Source organism: Lutra lutra, chromosome 16, assembly GCF_902655055.1.
Source record: "Lutra lutra chromosome 16, mLutLut1.2, whole genome shotgun sequence".
Classification (NCBI taxonomy): Eukaryota; Metazoa; Chordata; class Mammalia; order Carnivora; family Mustelidae; genus Lutra; species Lutra lutra.
Window position 1 is genome coordinate 37,351,095 of NC_062293.1, and position 15,692 is coordinate 37,366,786.

The 15,692-nt window shown below is 51.0% G+C and overlaps 1 protein-coding gene across 5 annotated transcripts in view; it reads right to left on the bottom strand.

Annotated features, from left to right (window-relative positions):
* Nucleotides 1-15,692, bottom strand: part of HNF1B (HNF1 homeobox B) — a 52,363-nt gene that overhangs the window by 17,662 nt on the left and 19,009 nt on the right. For all 5 annotated transcript variants that reach the window (XM_047708288.1, XM_047708287.1, XM_047708286.1 and 2 more), the window contains exon 5: nucleotides 3,211-3,371. In XM_047708288.1, coding sequence (XP_047564244.1) covers nucleotides 3,211-3,371 — 161 coding nt within the window. The remainder of the gene's footprint in view (nucleotides 1-3,210; nucleotides 3,372-15,692) is intronic.

Below are 15,692 nucleotides of genomic sequence, written 5' to 3' on the forward strand. Positions count from 1 at the left end.
TAGTCTTTTGGAGAAAATCAATGAAGTGACAGTAATCTCTGCTGTTTCAATGTTTGATTTTAATGGTGAAAGAGAAACACAGATGCCAACCATGGCTTTAGAGTTTGTCAGGTGCTTGCACTGATTGTCCCCAACAGATAATGACACAAGTAAGGAGGGCATTCTCACCACTGCCCCTACGTTACCAATTAAGAGACTGATCCTCCCAACAGTGGACAGACCAGCTCTGCGTCACTTGACTAGTCAGTGAGGAAGCCAGAATTCACACTCAGTTTTGCTAGAGTTCAAATCCCTTCCACTTACTATTTTTGGGTAACCTTGGTCAAGTTCCTTCCCACTCTAAAATGCAACCAGTATTTTCTACTTGCCTCCAGAACTGAAGGAAGCCAGGGGCTGCCTTCATGATTCTTACATGATAATTCGCTGTGTCTGAATTACATGAATGCTGCCATTTGCAGTTCGCCTACACTAAGTGCTTTACTGTGTACAACCTACAAGGTTGGTGTTATTACCCCCACATTGCAGACATGGAAACAGAGGTTGAGAGAAGTTCAGAAATGTGCTCAAGTCATGTTGGTGTTGAAAGCAGGCCATCCGCCTCTAAGGCCTGAGCTTTGATACTGGGAAAGTATCCAGTATGTGTGTTTTAATTTTTATCATCATCATCATCATCATTATTATTATTATTAAGTAAACTCCATGCCCAATGTGGGGCTCAAACTCATGACCCCAAGATCAAGAGCACATGTCCTACCGACTGAGCCAGCCAGAAGCCCCAGTATGTGCTTGTTTGTTTAAGATTTTTATTTATTTATTTGAGAAAGAGAAAGCATGAGTCAGAGGAGAAGTGGAGGGCAAGCAGACTCTGTGTGAGCACAAAACCCGACAAAGGGCTTGATCCCACGACCCCAAGATCATGACTTGAGCTGAAACCAAGAATCAGACACTCAACCAACTGAGCCTCCCAGGTGCCACAGTAGGTGCTTTTAAAACAACAACAACAACAACACAATGTTCAACACACACAAACTGCAACCCTAAATCAGGCCAGCTTTTTGCCTATGCCCTTGGGTGCAGGAGAGGGAACAGACAGTGCAAAGGAAAGCTCACGTGGACCAGCAGTATTTCCAAAACTGATCCCCGGGGGAAGATTTTGAATTCACACCCTAGTGAACGTCAGTACACAAGAGACTGCCACTCCTCGCCTGGGGCTTACCCAAAGAACTGCAGTGCTACAAGCCATCCTCACACCAATCCCACCATGCAGGCATGATTGCCCCCCATGTTACAGATGAGGAAGCGGAAGTTAAGCAACTTCCATCCTATCACTGATAAACAACCAAGCCCAGGACGTGGACACACGGGTTCCCTTGCCTGCGTTATTTTTAACCATATTCCACTCCTGCCTTGGTGGACCACATTCTGGGATGGACCTGTTACATATTAACAGAAAACAGATTCTTGCATTTGGGCATCCAGTAACAGTGACATAACATGTAAGCCAGGGTGTTGGAGACTAGCAAAAAGCCGGTCCCCGCAAACCAGCTTCCAGGTGTTTGCTAACGTTGAGGTGTGCTCTCTTGGTCAATCATCAATCCAGTAACACGCTGCCCATTAGGGCACTGCTGAGCAGAACAGGAAGCAAAAAGCCTGTCTGCAGCAGCCCCGGCTTGGGGTGAGGCCACTTGTCTCTGAGGAGAAAGAGCCGGAGGGTCCAAAGGGAAACCCCAAGGACCTTCAAGCGAGAGGAGTGGAGACTTGGAGGGTTTCATGGGCTATGTCTCCCATAAACCCCCCTTCTCCGGAGCAGCTTGGGTGATCCTTACCCCTAACCTGTTTGGGTGTCCAAGTGACTCACAGAAACTTGCCCGTGCCTCTCTCGTTTGCACAGACTGCTACCAGGGGAGAGCAGCGCGTCTGCACAGACCACGACCCAGGCTAGCTCTCCCCTTGGAAACTACATGCTGTTTTTCCCTCCAGGGAGCTGGGGACTAAGTCACCTGTGACTCACCATTCCTGTGTTGCCTACACAGTACACACACGTCAAGGTCTGAAATGGCATCTGCTCCCCGTCCCCGTCCCCCCAGTCCCCTCCCCACCGCTCCAGCCCCCACCTGCCTCTGGATCAGACACCTTGAGGGAATGTGTGCAGCTCCGCCTTGAGCGTGGAAGCCGGGAACCAGCAGCTCCTCCCCCACCGAAACACAGAGCGTGACCCAAAGAATAAAGTTTTCCATTTCCTGCCCTTACCGGTGTCGTAATGCCTGTCTCTCTCACTAGCCGTGCTCCCCTGCCCTTGTGTGGCTGGAGAGTGAGAGCCTTGTCAATTCAAAGAGTCTATTCCTCACCGAGTGTGCTAAACTTAAATCTGGGTGTGGGCTGTGGGTATGGCCATAGAAAGCTTCATTTAGAGAGAGGGACACAGACATCCACATCACACCACCACGGCGTTTCTCAACTCTATGACATGGTGCGGAGTCTTAACTTGTTAGCATACTTGCTCCCCCAAGCTACCGTATTGTTATCACCCCCATTTTATAGCTGAGAAAGAAAGAAGAGTTCAGTAACCCGCCCAAGGCTACTCAGCTATTAAGTGCGGGAGCTGGGATTTGAACCCTGGTCCCTGGAACTTCAAAGTCGGTGTTTCTCAATGGGCAAGCACTGCCCCACCCCACCATTCTGTGCTGTGCTCTTCCGTGAGGTACATCAGATGTCCCAGCTCAAGAAGCTTCCCTCCATCCCTCCTGCCCGCTAAATCCCGACTCAGTTTCTCTCTATGCCAGCACCAGGGGGCGGTGAAGAGAAAGAGGGGGCTTGTTTCCAAGTGAAGTCCTCTCTGAGGTGAAAAGACTGGCTTTGGAGGCCTTGGTGGGGGGTGGGTAAAAATGAACATTTTATCAATGCAAATGTCTTTGGCGGGCCCCAAAACAAACAGGGTCCCACCCGGCTTGCTCCTTTATGAGGCATTCAATCAATAAAACGAGAGCAGAACTCTGTCAGATTTATTGGCTAGGTTCAAACCGAACACCTCTTCCACCCGCCAAAGGCTGGGTCACCAGTCCTACCTTTCCGTTCCAACTCTGGACAGCCCCCATTTTCCCCGAAGGGGCTACAATGGCTCATTGTTTGAGGCAGGCCTTGTGAGAAGTTGTGTTTGTTTTGCCTCTTATCTTATCAGCTCCAGAGCTACAATGGCCCAGGTGTACTCACCATTTTACCATCAGGTGAGAGGAGATTGTGGCCAGGGTCCAGACTGGCGGGAGAGACTTGCTGTAAAACGGACTGGCTGGTCACCATGGCGCTGTTGCCATGGTGGCTGATTGTTGAGGCGGAAGTGACCTCACTGTTCCCCGGCTGGCTGTAGCGGACGCCTGCAAAACAAGACGGACCCCACAGCAGCCGTGAGTGCCCCCAGGGCCTTGGAACACAGACTCGGCTCCCCTTGTTGGCAAGGGTGGACGCCAAGAAGGCCAAGTAGCCTTCTCCTCCCCCGTCTGCCCACAAGAAACACTGGCCATCTTTCTCTAGGGTAGAGGTGGCGTGGGCTTGACTTCAAATTCCAGAATGTAAGCTCCACGAGGGCAGGGCGTTTTTGTCTGGTTTGTTTTGTTCATGGTGGTATCCCTAGTGTCTTGTCACTTGGTGACCACTCAATACATACCTGTCAGAAGAAAGAAGGAAGGAAAGAAGGGAGGGAAGGAGGGAGGAAGGGAGGGAGGGAAGGAGCAAGGAAGGAACTCAAATGCATGAGAGGATTCCCCTCGTTGTTGCTTTAGCATAATTGTTTCAGGATTTAGGTGCTGAGATTGGCCTTCTCTTCCTGGTAAGAGTATTTCTTTTACTCTTCAAAATGCCTTCTAGGAATTTTTCCCCGGCACTCATGGCAATGTGGGGCCTGCAAAGTATCAGCAGACCCATTCTACAGAGAGGCACTTGCCCAGGGACCCCTGCAGGAGCCATAGCGGAAGGCATCCATCTCTGCACACCATGGTTTTGGCTGAGACTGAGAGGCCCCCGAGGGGACACGGGCGGAGCAGGACAGGGATGTGGGGCTGCGGCTGGGAGTCTTGGGCTCTGTAACTCACATTCCTCTGATGGGGTCCCATCTGGCTGACTTCCAGGGCCCAGGGGAAGGTGCAGCCACCAGGAGGTGGGGCAGGGAGCACATCCTGGCAGGACGTGGATGATTAGTCTGCAAGGGAGGGGAGAACCAAGCATGCTTATAGCCTCCCTGCTCTGACCCTCCCTCTTGCTCAGGAACCAAAACAGAGGTCTGCGCTCAGGAAGGCAAAAGTGCTGCGCAGAGGTGGCCTACAGAAGGAAGCAGAAAAGGGGTGGGGGGGGGCAAAGAACCTGGGCCCAGTTTGCAGGGTCAAAGTCTCTCTGGATGTGCCCATGAGACAGCCAAAGACAAAGCTGGGGGGCTCTGGGACATCTCACCTAAGCTCAAAGCTGATGAAGATCATGTACTTGTTTTGCACTTTGGATTCAACAAAAAGGTTTGAGGGACCCTGGGTCTACCTGCAAGGTAGGGAGATGGAATGCTCTCGGTGTGCCATTGCTTGGAGAGGTGGGCCAACTGTCTGGCTGCAATTCTCCGTTTGCCAGCTTTCCCCATATTAACTCTGACTGTATCAAGGACACTGGTTCTGTTGGTCTGTTTCCTGCTGCCCTCCTTCCTGCTCCCCCAGGGCCCCACCCTCCCGAGGAGGCTACAAAGCTCCCCCCACCCCCACAGGAGCCTCCAAATCACTAACACGAAGCTTGCCAAAAGGAGACCCAAGCCAGTTTTCCTGACACCATCCAAAGGACGTTACCCAAGGCTGATATGACCTAGAGCCATAGGGGACTAGGAAGAAAACAAACAAATGCTAAGGCGGGCTTCCAACCTTCAAAAGCAATCTGCCTGACTCTGAGCGGCTTACTGTGTGCTCTGCGGACTTCTTCTATGGGTGGTTGTCCCCATCCTTTGATGCATGGGGCTGCTGGTGGGGGTGGCAGTGGGACAGCATTGGAATTTGATGGTTATTGGTCTAGGGCACTCCACTTTGGGGGGAACAGGAGCCATAACGTTAAAAGGAGGAAAGGCTTCCCTGCCTCCAAAGCAGCACCCCTTGCCTGGTCCTGCCCATGTCCCCCCACAGCCACCTGCAGCCCTGAAGTCTCCTATTTACGACTCTCTACTCTGCCCCACTGGGTCACATTAGGTTCTTTTTCTCCACTCACATTTGCCACTGGGCTCCTGGCAGGGTGTGTCCCAATAGCTCCTACTGCTATTACGCAGAAGAAGAAAGATATAGGCCTTGTGAGCTCAGGAGCCAGAGCAGATCCAATGGAAAAGAGGGAGGCAGGTTTTCCATCAGCAAGAGAAAGAGATTTCTGACAAGGAGGGACAGTGAGAAGACTGTGGGCTCAGGAGCTAGAGAAACTCGGGCTTGATTCCTGAATTTGCTCTTTGGAGATGATCTTGGGAAAATGACTTTTCTGTCTGTGCCACAGCCTCGTCTCATATGATGGAGGAAACATATCCTTAACACAGTGATCTCGAGATAGGAGAAAATATCTGTAAGTCTCCTAGCCTAATGCTAAAAAGGGGTAACTATAGGCGGGGAGGGGGCTAGTATGGAGAAGGACCCCAAGGCACCTGTCCTAAGACTCTGGAATTCTAGACAACCCAGGGCAGGTTCTAAGCACCCAGTGGAATGACCTGTCCCTGGAGAAGGGCTACCAAAGGATCCTTCCCTGCAGAAGCCCGGAGGTTTTGCTCTGGAAGCAACCTGGGAGGCAGACCTGGCCTCTGCCGCTCTCATTCTTTCCTTCTGGAGGGACTGGACTTCACCCTGTTTTCTCCTGCTTTCTCTGACTCCCAGGCCAGCTATTTACCTCCCCAAGATGCTCTGCTCCGGAGAGAGAGGTGATAACGCTGGGAGTCAGGTGTGTGTTCACCTCCCAGCCTGTCCCCATCATCGATTCAGCCTCAAGTCAAACAGACTCCGGTTTTAGCCTATTTAATTTGGCTGAAGGAAGAGGGCCAGTCCTCTGATGATCAAATATGGGTCACGGAGAGGCTTCTCCCCTACCGCAGGCTACATAATTATTTATTTAAAAATAATTAACCAAGGAGATCCACAGGAAACAAAAGCCTCCTTTTAGGAAGGAGCCTGGCAGAAGGGTGTCGAGAGCCATTTGTTAGAACCCTAGCAATGTAGCCCAAGGCTGACATGGTTTTTAAACCTCGTTTTCTCCCCCAGCAGAACTTCATTCTAGGAGAAATGTCAAGGTGGGGCTGTTGTGTTAAAAGACTGGTGGGCCTCGACCTCTGGCTAAGGGGGAGCATCGGGAGGGAGTTAGGGGATCCCTGTTTGATCCCAGCTCTGCCTTCAGTGTATTGGGGGAACCCCAGCTTCCTTATCTCTGAGCCCACTGGGAGAGGGGGCTGCTATTGCCCCCCGAGTGTGGTGGGAGTGAGGCAGGGGGCTGCTCGCCCATTCCAGATTCACCTGTGACCTTTCCGACCGGTGCTCCTCTCCCCAGGAGTCTGGGAATCACTCTGGGCCCAGAGAAGGTGGCTCGGAGATCAGGCAGCCGCCTGAAAGGGGGTGTGGAGGGGGAAGGTGTATCACAAGGTATCTGCTGGCGATGCACCAGGAATAGTGTTCTCGTTGGAGGAAGGAGAGGCCAGGTCCTTGGGTATTTCACAAACCCAGAAGAGCGCTTCAAAGGAGGAGGAGCGTTGCAACCCCGCAACCTGGGTTGAAATCCTGGTTCTACCACACATGCGCTGTGTGACCTTGGGGAAGTAACTGAACCTCCCTGAGCTTGTTTCTTTGCTGTTTAACAGTCTCTGCCCCTTAGGTCATTGGGAAAACGAATGACCTTAAGAGATGTGAAAGTCCCCAGAACCTGCCTAGCACATAACAGTTGCTCAAGATACCTCAGCTCCTTCTACCTTGGGACCATCTTTGTCTAAAAGACGTTTTCAGGAAGGTTGAGATCACAAAACTTGACTGAGACCCTGTTACGGGCCAGGTACTGCACTAGGGCAGTGGAATGGCCTCTCCCCTTCTTCCTTTACTCCCATGAACTCTGAACGGGAATATACCACCAGGGCTCTGGTTTAATACTGACTGACTGAAGATGCTGCGTCAATAGCCCCAGAGGTCCCCAGAGGTCCCCAGAGCAGACAGACAATGCCAGAAGGTGATCCTCTACCTTGCACTCACTTCCCATCTCAAGGCACTCACTGGCCACATCCCCACTGCTGGTCCTAGGAACCACAGCACCTTGTATCCAGCAGCCAAAGTCCTCCCAGCTAGAATCCAGAGCCATCCCTGATGTCCTAGGGAGGAGCTGACCTACTTCACCTGTTCTAGGCCTCAGGATCATGGGTGTGGGGCTCTTTCTAAATTCCTGACGGCATGTGGGACAGAGACAACGCATCCGGTTTCTATGCAATAACTGGTCAGAAGTATCAAGGCATGAACGGAACTCATGGTTCCAGAAGCCAGCATCTTCACGCTCGGGTTCCTGTGCCAGCAGCCTCCTCCAGGGCACTCTTCACTTTGGTGCGGCCTGGGATTTCTTTCCAAAACAAACTCGTACCATGTCATTGCCCTGTTTGGAAATCCAGCATGGCCCCTCACTGCCTTCTGGAAAAGCCACAACAGCAAAGACTGGCAGAATCAGGCCATTGGGACTCCAAGCCCCTTGGCTGTAGCCTCTCACACAACGCCCCCATACAGCCGTATCAGAGCACCTGCTGTCTGTCACGTTGGCCTGTTCACCCCCTGCCTCCATGCCTTTGCTTCCACTGTTCCCTCTGCTGGGAAAGCTCTTCCCTTCTCCATGTCACATCTTTTTTTTTAAGAGGGCTTAATGTCACCACCTCTGTCAAGCTCTCCTTGATTCATCTTGGTAGTTACCTGCTTTGCCCTTTGCATTTTACATGCAGTTGAGACCCTTACAGCAGGAGTCCGTCCCCTGGCACCATAATGTTCCTTTGACAGGGTACTTCTCTCTCCCTCTTAAAGGAAGGGATGGCTATTTACTCACTGTGGCATCCTCAGAGCCTCACAGAGGGCCTGGGACTGTGACTATTTACTGAAAGAAGGAATGAGCCCTCAGCTGCTTTGAGCAGGCATGCCCCAGGACAAGAGAGCATCCCTTCTGGAGGAAGGAGAAAATGCAGTCAGTCCCAAGGCAATGCTGGTGTTAAAAGCGTGCATCTGTTCCAATTCTATTGATACATTATGGAATAATCTGAATGCAACGTGAATTTCCCATTTGAGGAATCCAGAAACCTGCACCCACAGGAGCGGAGCCACAGGGGAAAACACTGAACACATTAGTGTGCACATGCACACGCAGACACACACACCCCCTTCAAGCCTCTACCAGCTACCAGCAGTTCCCTGCATGGGCTATCGGCCACCTGTGGAGTTAGAACTTTCCCTCCGATTTCCGACACTCCTCCGCCCACCACCTCACGGGAACTCACAGGCTGAGGCCCTTGTGACACCTTCCCTATGCAAACTTTAGGGCTCTTTCAAGGAAAAATGCCATATACTGTTGCACTGAAACACTTCCTAACCAGTTCACAGGGGTAAAACTCTGCTCATCTTTTTATTAGATTCTTACCTCTTCAAAGGGTGTCACTGGAGAAGTTTTGAGTAGTGTGCCCTTAACCCCATTCCCCCCCAACCCATAAACCCCATGGTTTATGCGTGACTTTACAGAGCACTGTGGTTTTTCTGATGTCAACGTCAGCTTCTACAGAACTGGCCATGGACCTGTGTTTGAGGCCAGACACAACTGCCTTGCAGGAGGACCTGGGAGAGGACCCATTTAGGGTGTAATTAACCACAAGGACTTTTCAGAAACCTGTGCTTCAGGGGGCGAGAACTACAGCTCTCGAAGAGCTTCTAAAAACAGCCGGAATGCCACAATTCCAGAAATCAACAGGCCATCAGCATCGAGACACTTGAGACAAATTCTCTCTGTCTCTCTGCCTTGATGATCCTGGGCCGGTCAACTTGGGTATCTTGGCATTCTTCTCTACAAGATGGCCACATGGATCCTCCTTCCTCAGAAGCCAGAATAATGAGTGAGTAAAATACGGCGAGAGAAGCACCGGGTTTTCCGGGGAGAGAAAAAGCTGGGCAAACAGAAGAGCCATGTCAGCCAGGGAAACATGACCAGAATTGTTCTTTTATAGGAAGTGGGGGGAAGAAGGAGGTGGGGCCTCCTGGGTTTGCCCTGGCGTGGCCTCTGGCACTGAAGCCAGGGGCCCCATTTTCCTGGGGTCTGTGAGTTGTACCCAGAATCTGGTGGGATGCCTTTCACCCTTGACATTTCCAAGCCAATCTCCCATCCCTGATAATGTAGGAATGTTCCTCCAACCAATGGACCTTTGCCAGCACGAACGAGCGTCCCAGCCACCAACAGAGTAAACATTACTCAACGGGCCAGGGCTCTGTCACACACATTCTTCCCGTGTGTTTCTAACCTCATGCAGAGCACAGCCCAACCCTGTTGGGTCGAGAAACTGGGAACTTAAGCCCAGGCAAGAGGGAGCGTGTGAAGGAGAAAAGGAAACAACCCTGTCCATCAATTATGGGCAGACAGAGCTGTCTTTGCTATGACGCCAGAACTCAGGGCCGGGGAGGGGGCCAGGAGGAATGAGGCCCGTCCTGATGGGGGCCCGGTAATGTGTCCACAGCAATCCACTCCCCCTTTTCCCACAGAGGAGTCACTTTCTTGAGGAAAGAGTCAGAGACACACATGATTCCATCTTGGGAACTTCTGAGACGCTCATCTGGGATAAAAAAGGGCGCACCGTTCCCTGGTGTGTGACTAGGAACTCCAGCAACGAGAGCTTTCCACACAGGAGACAGCCCTGCTGCCTCAGTGTCCTCATCGGCGACACAGGCAGGACTCCTGCCAGTTCCTAGTCCTATTTCCTCCACTCTGGGCATCAAGATTAATGTTTGCAGAGAGTTTAGGAGATTAAAAATCTGAAAGCCTGAGAGGAAAAAGCTGATGTAAGATGAAAGCAGTTCAAACACTAGGCTGGTTTCAATTCCACATCGCCTTCTACCTGAGGTGGCTCAGTGAGGAGGCCGGTTCGTAAGGGCAGAAACACAGACAGGCCCGCGGGGACGGTAAACACTCTTGAACTCAAGGAGTAAAAGTGGAGTGATACTTAAGGGAAGCCCACAAACTGGTTTTCTTATAAAAATCAAAGCAGAGGGAGCCAAGAAAAGAAAAGGGAAAAAAAAGTCATCTTCCATTAAAGCATCTTGGCTGAGAACAGACCCTAACGTGTACAGAGCGCCTGAGAAAATCACACATGTGAGGAGGTAGAAGGGCAACAGAAACTCTGCCTGTCCTCCCCATGAGGCCTGCCCTGGCCACCCCGCCGGGTCCTTACCCCAGAGCCAGTCTCTACAGGCAAACATCAGACAACTGGCAATGAGCACTACAGCCTAGAGTCCGCGGCTACAAGTGAAAGAGGCCAGGCTGGCCCTTGAGAGCTCAAGAAGTCCTCACCTCTGTGAGTCTCCTATACATGCTGCTCTCCGTGTGTCACAGATGCCCATTTGACAGAATGGAAAACTGAGGTTCGATGAAGAAGAGATTATTTTCACTACCTCTGGCTCCTTGTCCTTGTCTCCCCTCCAAAGCTGACCCTTCTTCCTCTTTCCCATAGACCCCGAATCAATTCTAGGTATGCTGGGCTCCATCATGAGCCACCAATGGTTTGAAATGACTTTGTTTACTTGTTGCTTGGCTGTATCTCTTGCTGGAATGTATACCCAATGAGGGAAAGACCTTGCTTGCCTTCTCCACTGTGTCCTCAGCACCTTGCACAGGGCCTAGCCCATTTATTTTTATTTTCATTCATTTAAAGATTCCATTTTTATTTATTTGAGAGAGAGAGAGAACGTGCGCATATAAGCAAGGGGAGCGGCAGGGGGAGAGGGAGCAGACTCCCTGCAGAGCAGGGAGCCCAGTGCGGGACTCGATTCTGCAGGACTCTAGGATCATGACCTGAGCCAAAGGCAGACGCTTAACTGACTGAGCCACCCAGGCACTGGGAGCCTAGCCACGTAGGCACTCAGTAAATACTGCTGGAACAAGCAGCTGATGGATGAATGACCTACGCTCCAGCCCTGTCCAGGACCCACACTGCCGGTCTGCTGAACAGAACGGTGGAGAATTGGGAGTGGGATACATCTCTCCTCTAGATCTCCTGGTTTTGCTGAGGTTAGTGGGAGCCATGCCTCTTAAAGAAGGGAGAAGGGGGAGCGAGAGAGGAGGAGAAAGAGAGTAAAAGATCATCGAGGTAGATATAACACAGACCCGTTTGGGTGACTTGGTGTTTGAAGGCCAGAGGTTGGTGCACAGCGGCATAAGTATCACATATGAAGCAGCAGAGATCTCAGGCAGAGCTCTACCTGGTGTAAAAAAGGGCCAATGGGGCACCTGTGGGGAGCCTACCCATTCCTGATTTCTTGAGACCTAAGCATAACCCCCATTAACTGTTTTAAGGGGGATGGGAATGGGTGCTTCCATAAGCACAGGATGACCATTTCTAAATGTTTGGGGCTGTGGGTGGGAACCCAAATTTAGATTCACCCTGTTAGAACCCAGTTTGGGGCCTCTTCGGGTGACTTTGAGGAAGGATTAATTAATGGGAATTTACTGTGGCAACATGAGTCACTTAAATGCCTTTTCTCCAAAGGAAGTTGGAGTAAAACTGAGAAGGGTTAATGGTGGACATCATTAGGGTGAAGGCAGGGAGGACAGACAGAGCCCGGCTGCAGTCTGGCTCCTGGGGTCTCTTTTCTCAGAGGCAGCCTTTGCAGGGAGGGGTAATGTGGCTGCAACAAAGGCCCCTGGGCTTGGCTGGCGAGGAGAATGATGATGCTTCTAGTGGGTCTGGGCAACGGGGGAAGGCTATAAAGCCATCAGCAGACTGAGCCACTAGGTGTCCACACAAAAGTAAGGTCCTAAAAACAGACATCTGTATTGTGACTGAAGGGCTCATAAAATTGCCTCAGAAAGGAGAGGTTTTCCACTGCGACCTATTCATAAGCAGAGCCCTGCTGGGAAGTGACACCCAGGGAGAAGATCCTTTGAGGCCTGGCAAGTGTCGGAGCTGCCTTGTTATGGGCACTTGCCTGGCCAGACCCCAGCCTCTTCATCACCGCTGCCAGGCACCATCACCATCGTCGTCATCATGACATATAGCCACTGGTGACCATCTCACGGACCCCGGTCCCAGGTAGCACCAAGTGTCACGCACTGAGGCTTCAGAGGTTGGATGGTTACTGGCTTCCACTGACCAGGAGCACTGGCAAAGCACTCAGGGAGCACTCCCCGAGGATAGTAGCAGCTTAGAGCCATCTTGCCAAATGACACTGATCTGTACAACGTCCAGTCCCTTTCCTAGACCTCAGCTTGCTCAATGAAACCTCAGGAAGAGCCATACTAGCTCTTTTCTTGCCCAAGGGATGTTGGTAAGAGATCATAAGAACTAATCTAGCAGAACATTAAGCTAGTAGAACTAAATCAAACAAGCAGACTTAACTAAGCTTGTAAACTAAACTAGTAGAAACTAAATGAGAACATTAAGGGAGAATGAATACTCCTGCTCTTTGAAAACTTCCTGGTAGCATTTAATGTTGGACGGTGTGCGTGCGTGTGTGTGCGTGTGTGTGTTAGGCGTTATATGCTGGTTAAGCAGCATCAGTGCAGACAGTGCTGGATGATACTGTTCCTAGAAAAGGGAACACATGCTTTAAATAACAACATACTATGTTATATAAAATGAAACAAATACCACACGCTCAGTTTAAAACTGAGAAACAGATAATAAAATGGGATTTAAGCATTCACCTTTTTGGACGTGAAGCCCTCCCTGACAGACCTCATCACTGCAAGATACGCAGAACCTCGACCCTATGCTAGGCACCAGTTGTGGACCGGTGGTGAAGAAAGCCCACTCGGGCTCAGACACTGGTATGAGAATTCTACCATTCAGAATACAAACACAGTTCTAGAGCCTTCTGGAGCGGCTCTGTTGGCAGACAGAACAGCCTTACTTGGTTTGTTTCTTTTCTTGGACACGTAGGGATGCAAACCCTCTACTTCACCTACCAGGAGGATTCTCCAGAAGGAGGAGCAGATCCATCTGTTTCCATCTGTAAACTCGAATGTTTCCACTCATGAAACATCTTGAAATAAATTAAGCAGCTATTTTGTGCCCACCGTGCAAATCGATGTTACGCAGATGAGAGATGTTATTTAGAGGTTTCCCACCCTCGCCGAGCAAGAACTCACTGGGCTTTATTGCCAGCACGGTCCAATAGGGGCTGGCCAGGAGGAGGCTCCCTGCGGCCCGCAGGGCCAGAAGGCCTGGGCAGGCGGACTGCCACTCAAAGGCCCTGAAAGTGTTAACCTCCAACAGTGATAGGTGTCTCGTTTCCACCCATTATAAATCTGTTTATTGTGACTGGCCCCACCCAATCTGCTGGTGCTGTAAAGCTCTAATGGTCCCTAATAAAGGTGGAAGGATTGTAACAGCACACAGTTCCTGAAATGGGGAAGGAGCAAAGGAGAGGGACTGATGATGAGCTTAACAATAAGATATCACAATGGCCAACCTTCCTCTGCTGCTGGGTCCCAAGACTCCATAGGATCCCTGATCTCCAAATAATAATCTGTCAGACCCAAGAGGTCCAACACTCTCATTTGCCAGAATCCGTAGGAAGTGAAGTGATTGGCCCAAGGTCACTCCTGTTCAATCATGGCTCTGGAGTCTCTGGCCCTTCCCTCTGCTGCCTCACCTCTCCTAGCTCAGCAAAGGACCATCCGGACAACCATCAACCCCTTCACGACCCTCCTGTTCCATCAGACCTCATGATACCCAGCCCTGACTACAGACCTCCACATCTCTTCAGGAGTTTGTTGAAACTCCCCATGCCTGATGCCCCCCATGCCAGGTTTTGATTTTAAAAAGGAGACATGCGTGTTTTTAATGAGCTCCCCAGATGCCTTTTATGTGGCCTGGGAAGGAGATGTGAGAAGCCCAGGTCTTGCCAGTACTGCGATTTCATGGTTTCTGATGTCTCAAATGAGAAGCAGGGCTCCTGCACAAGGGAAACTTCCAGGGTGAAACGGCCAAGCCACACCCCTGTCAAGAACCCAGGGAAACCCAAAGCTCTTCCTCCCTCTCAAGGCCTGGAGGGCTCCAGAGCCAACAACACCTGGTGGTGGATCATCCTTAAGATGCTCAACAGCCCTCAGGAGGTAGGTACCATGATCCCTATTTCACAGAGGAAGAAACTGAGGTTCAGAGAGACCAAGTAACCACCAAACAGTGAAAGAACCACAGATCAAGCCTGAGCCTCTCTGGGGTGCTACCCCTGTGACCCAGATACACCCTTCTGAGTATGGTCCAGGAAGGGACTGCTTGTAGCCGGCTTGCCTCAGGGGGTGTAGACTTCCCTCCGGAGCGTCATTAAACACCAAAAAGATCTGCTCCGTGTTCCTCCAACCTGGGAAGGATGTGAGTATGGGTCCTAAGAAAGTTGGTTCTTGGCTTCCTGAATGCATCAGAGACCGAGCTTCATTGACAACCTGTTTGTCTGGCGGCTGCAGCCAGAGCAGAGGGCAATGGGCAGGGGTCTAGAGCAGAAGCTGGCTCACAGGTGGAGGGAAGGAGCTTCCAGAAAAATCAGCCCTCTGGAGCTCCTGAGGTTTCCCGCATTCACTGCAGGGGGTGTGCTCTCCCTCCCCTTCCTGCTGCTCTTTTCACCTGAAGTTTGGGGAGGCTTCCCTCCTAAGAACAAAGACCATTAAGTTTCTCAAACCCGGCTTCCACCAAGAAAGAACCACACCCCCTCTAATTGGCAGGTTCCCGGGGCTAATTACTCACAAGCAGGGTGCTCACGCCTCCCTGAATTAAAGGAGAAAAATGCCCTCCAGGAAATTCAGGGTCATCTTATGAACCTGACCTCCTGCTACATGGTCATGAGCCTCCGCCCCTCCCCATGATCCTTGGTGCTTCCCCACTTTTCTCTTCCTGTTTAGTGCATTTGCACTACATGCCTATTGTACTGGACATGGCGCTGGAAGTATGCTACAGATGTCACAGAGCAGTCCTTGGAAGAATAAAGAACAGTATTCTACGAGGGAGGCCAGACTTAGCCAGCTGCAAACACCAAGATGAGTATCTAGTTGAAAACACTCAAATTCTCTAAAAGCCAGGGGGCGCCTGAGTGGCTCAGTCAGCTAAGCATCTGCCTTTGGCTCAGGTCATGATCCCCGAGGGCCGAGGTCCTGGGATCAAGCCCCACATCGGGATCCTCGCTCAGTGGGGAGCCTGCTTCTTCCTCTTCCTGCCACTCCCCCTGCTTGTGCGTGCACATGCACGCTCTCTGTGTGTCAAATAAAATCTTAAAAAAAAAGTTCTCTAAGAGTTAGGACTGGAAGACCTTCAAGAGGAATGGAGGGAAAGGAGGGGGGAACCCCAAAACAAGGCTCTGCAAGATATGGCATGAGCTACCATTTATGAGCACCTGCAACCTCCAGGGTGTTTCCATACATTATCTCATTTAATCCCTGTGGCATCTGTATGACTTGGTGTCCCCATTGGACAAATTGAGAAACTAGGGCTTAGTGGTCGC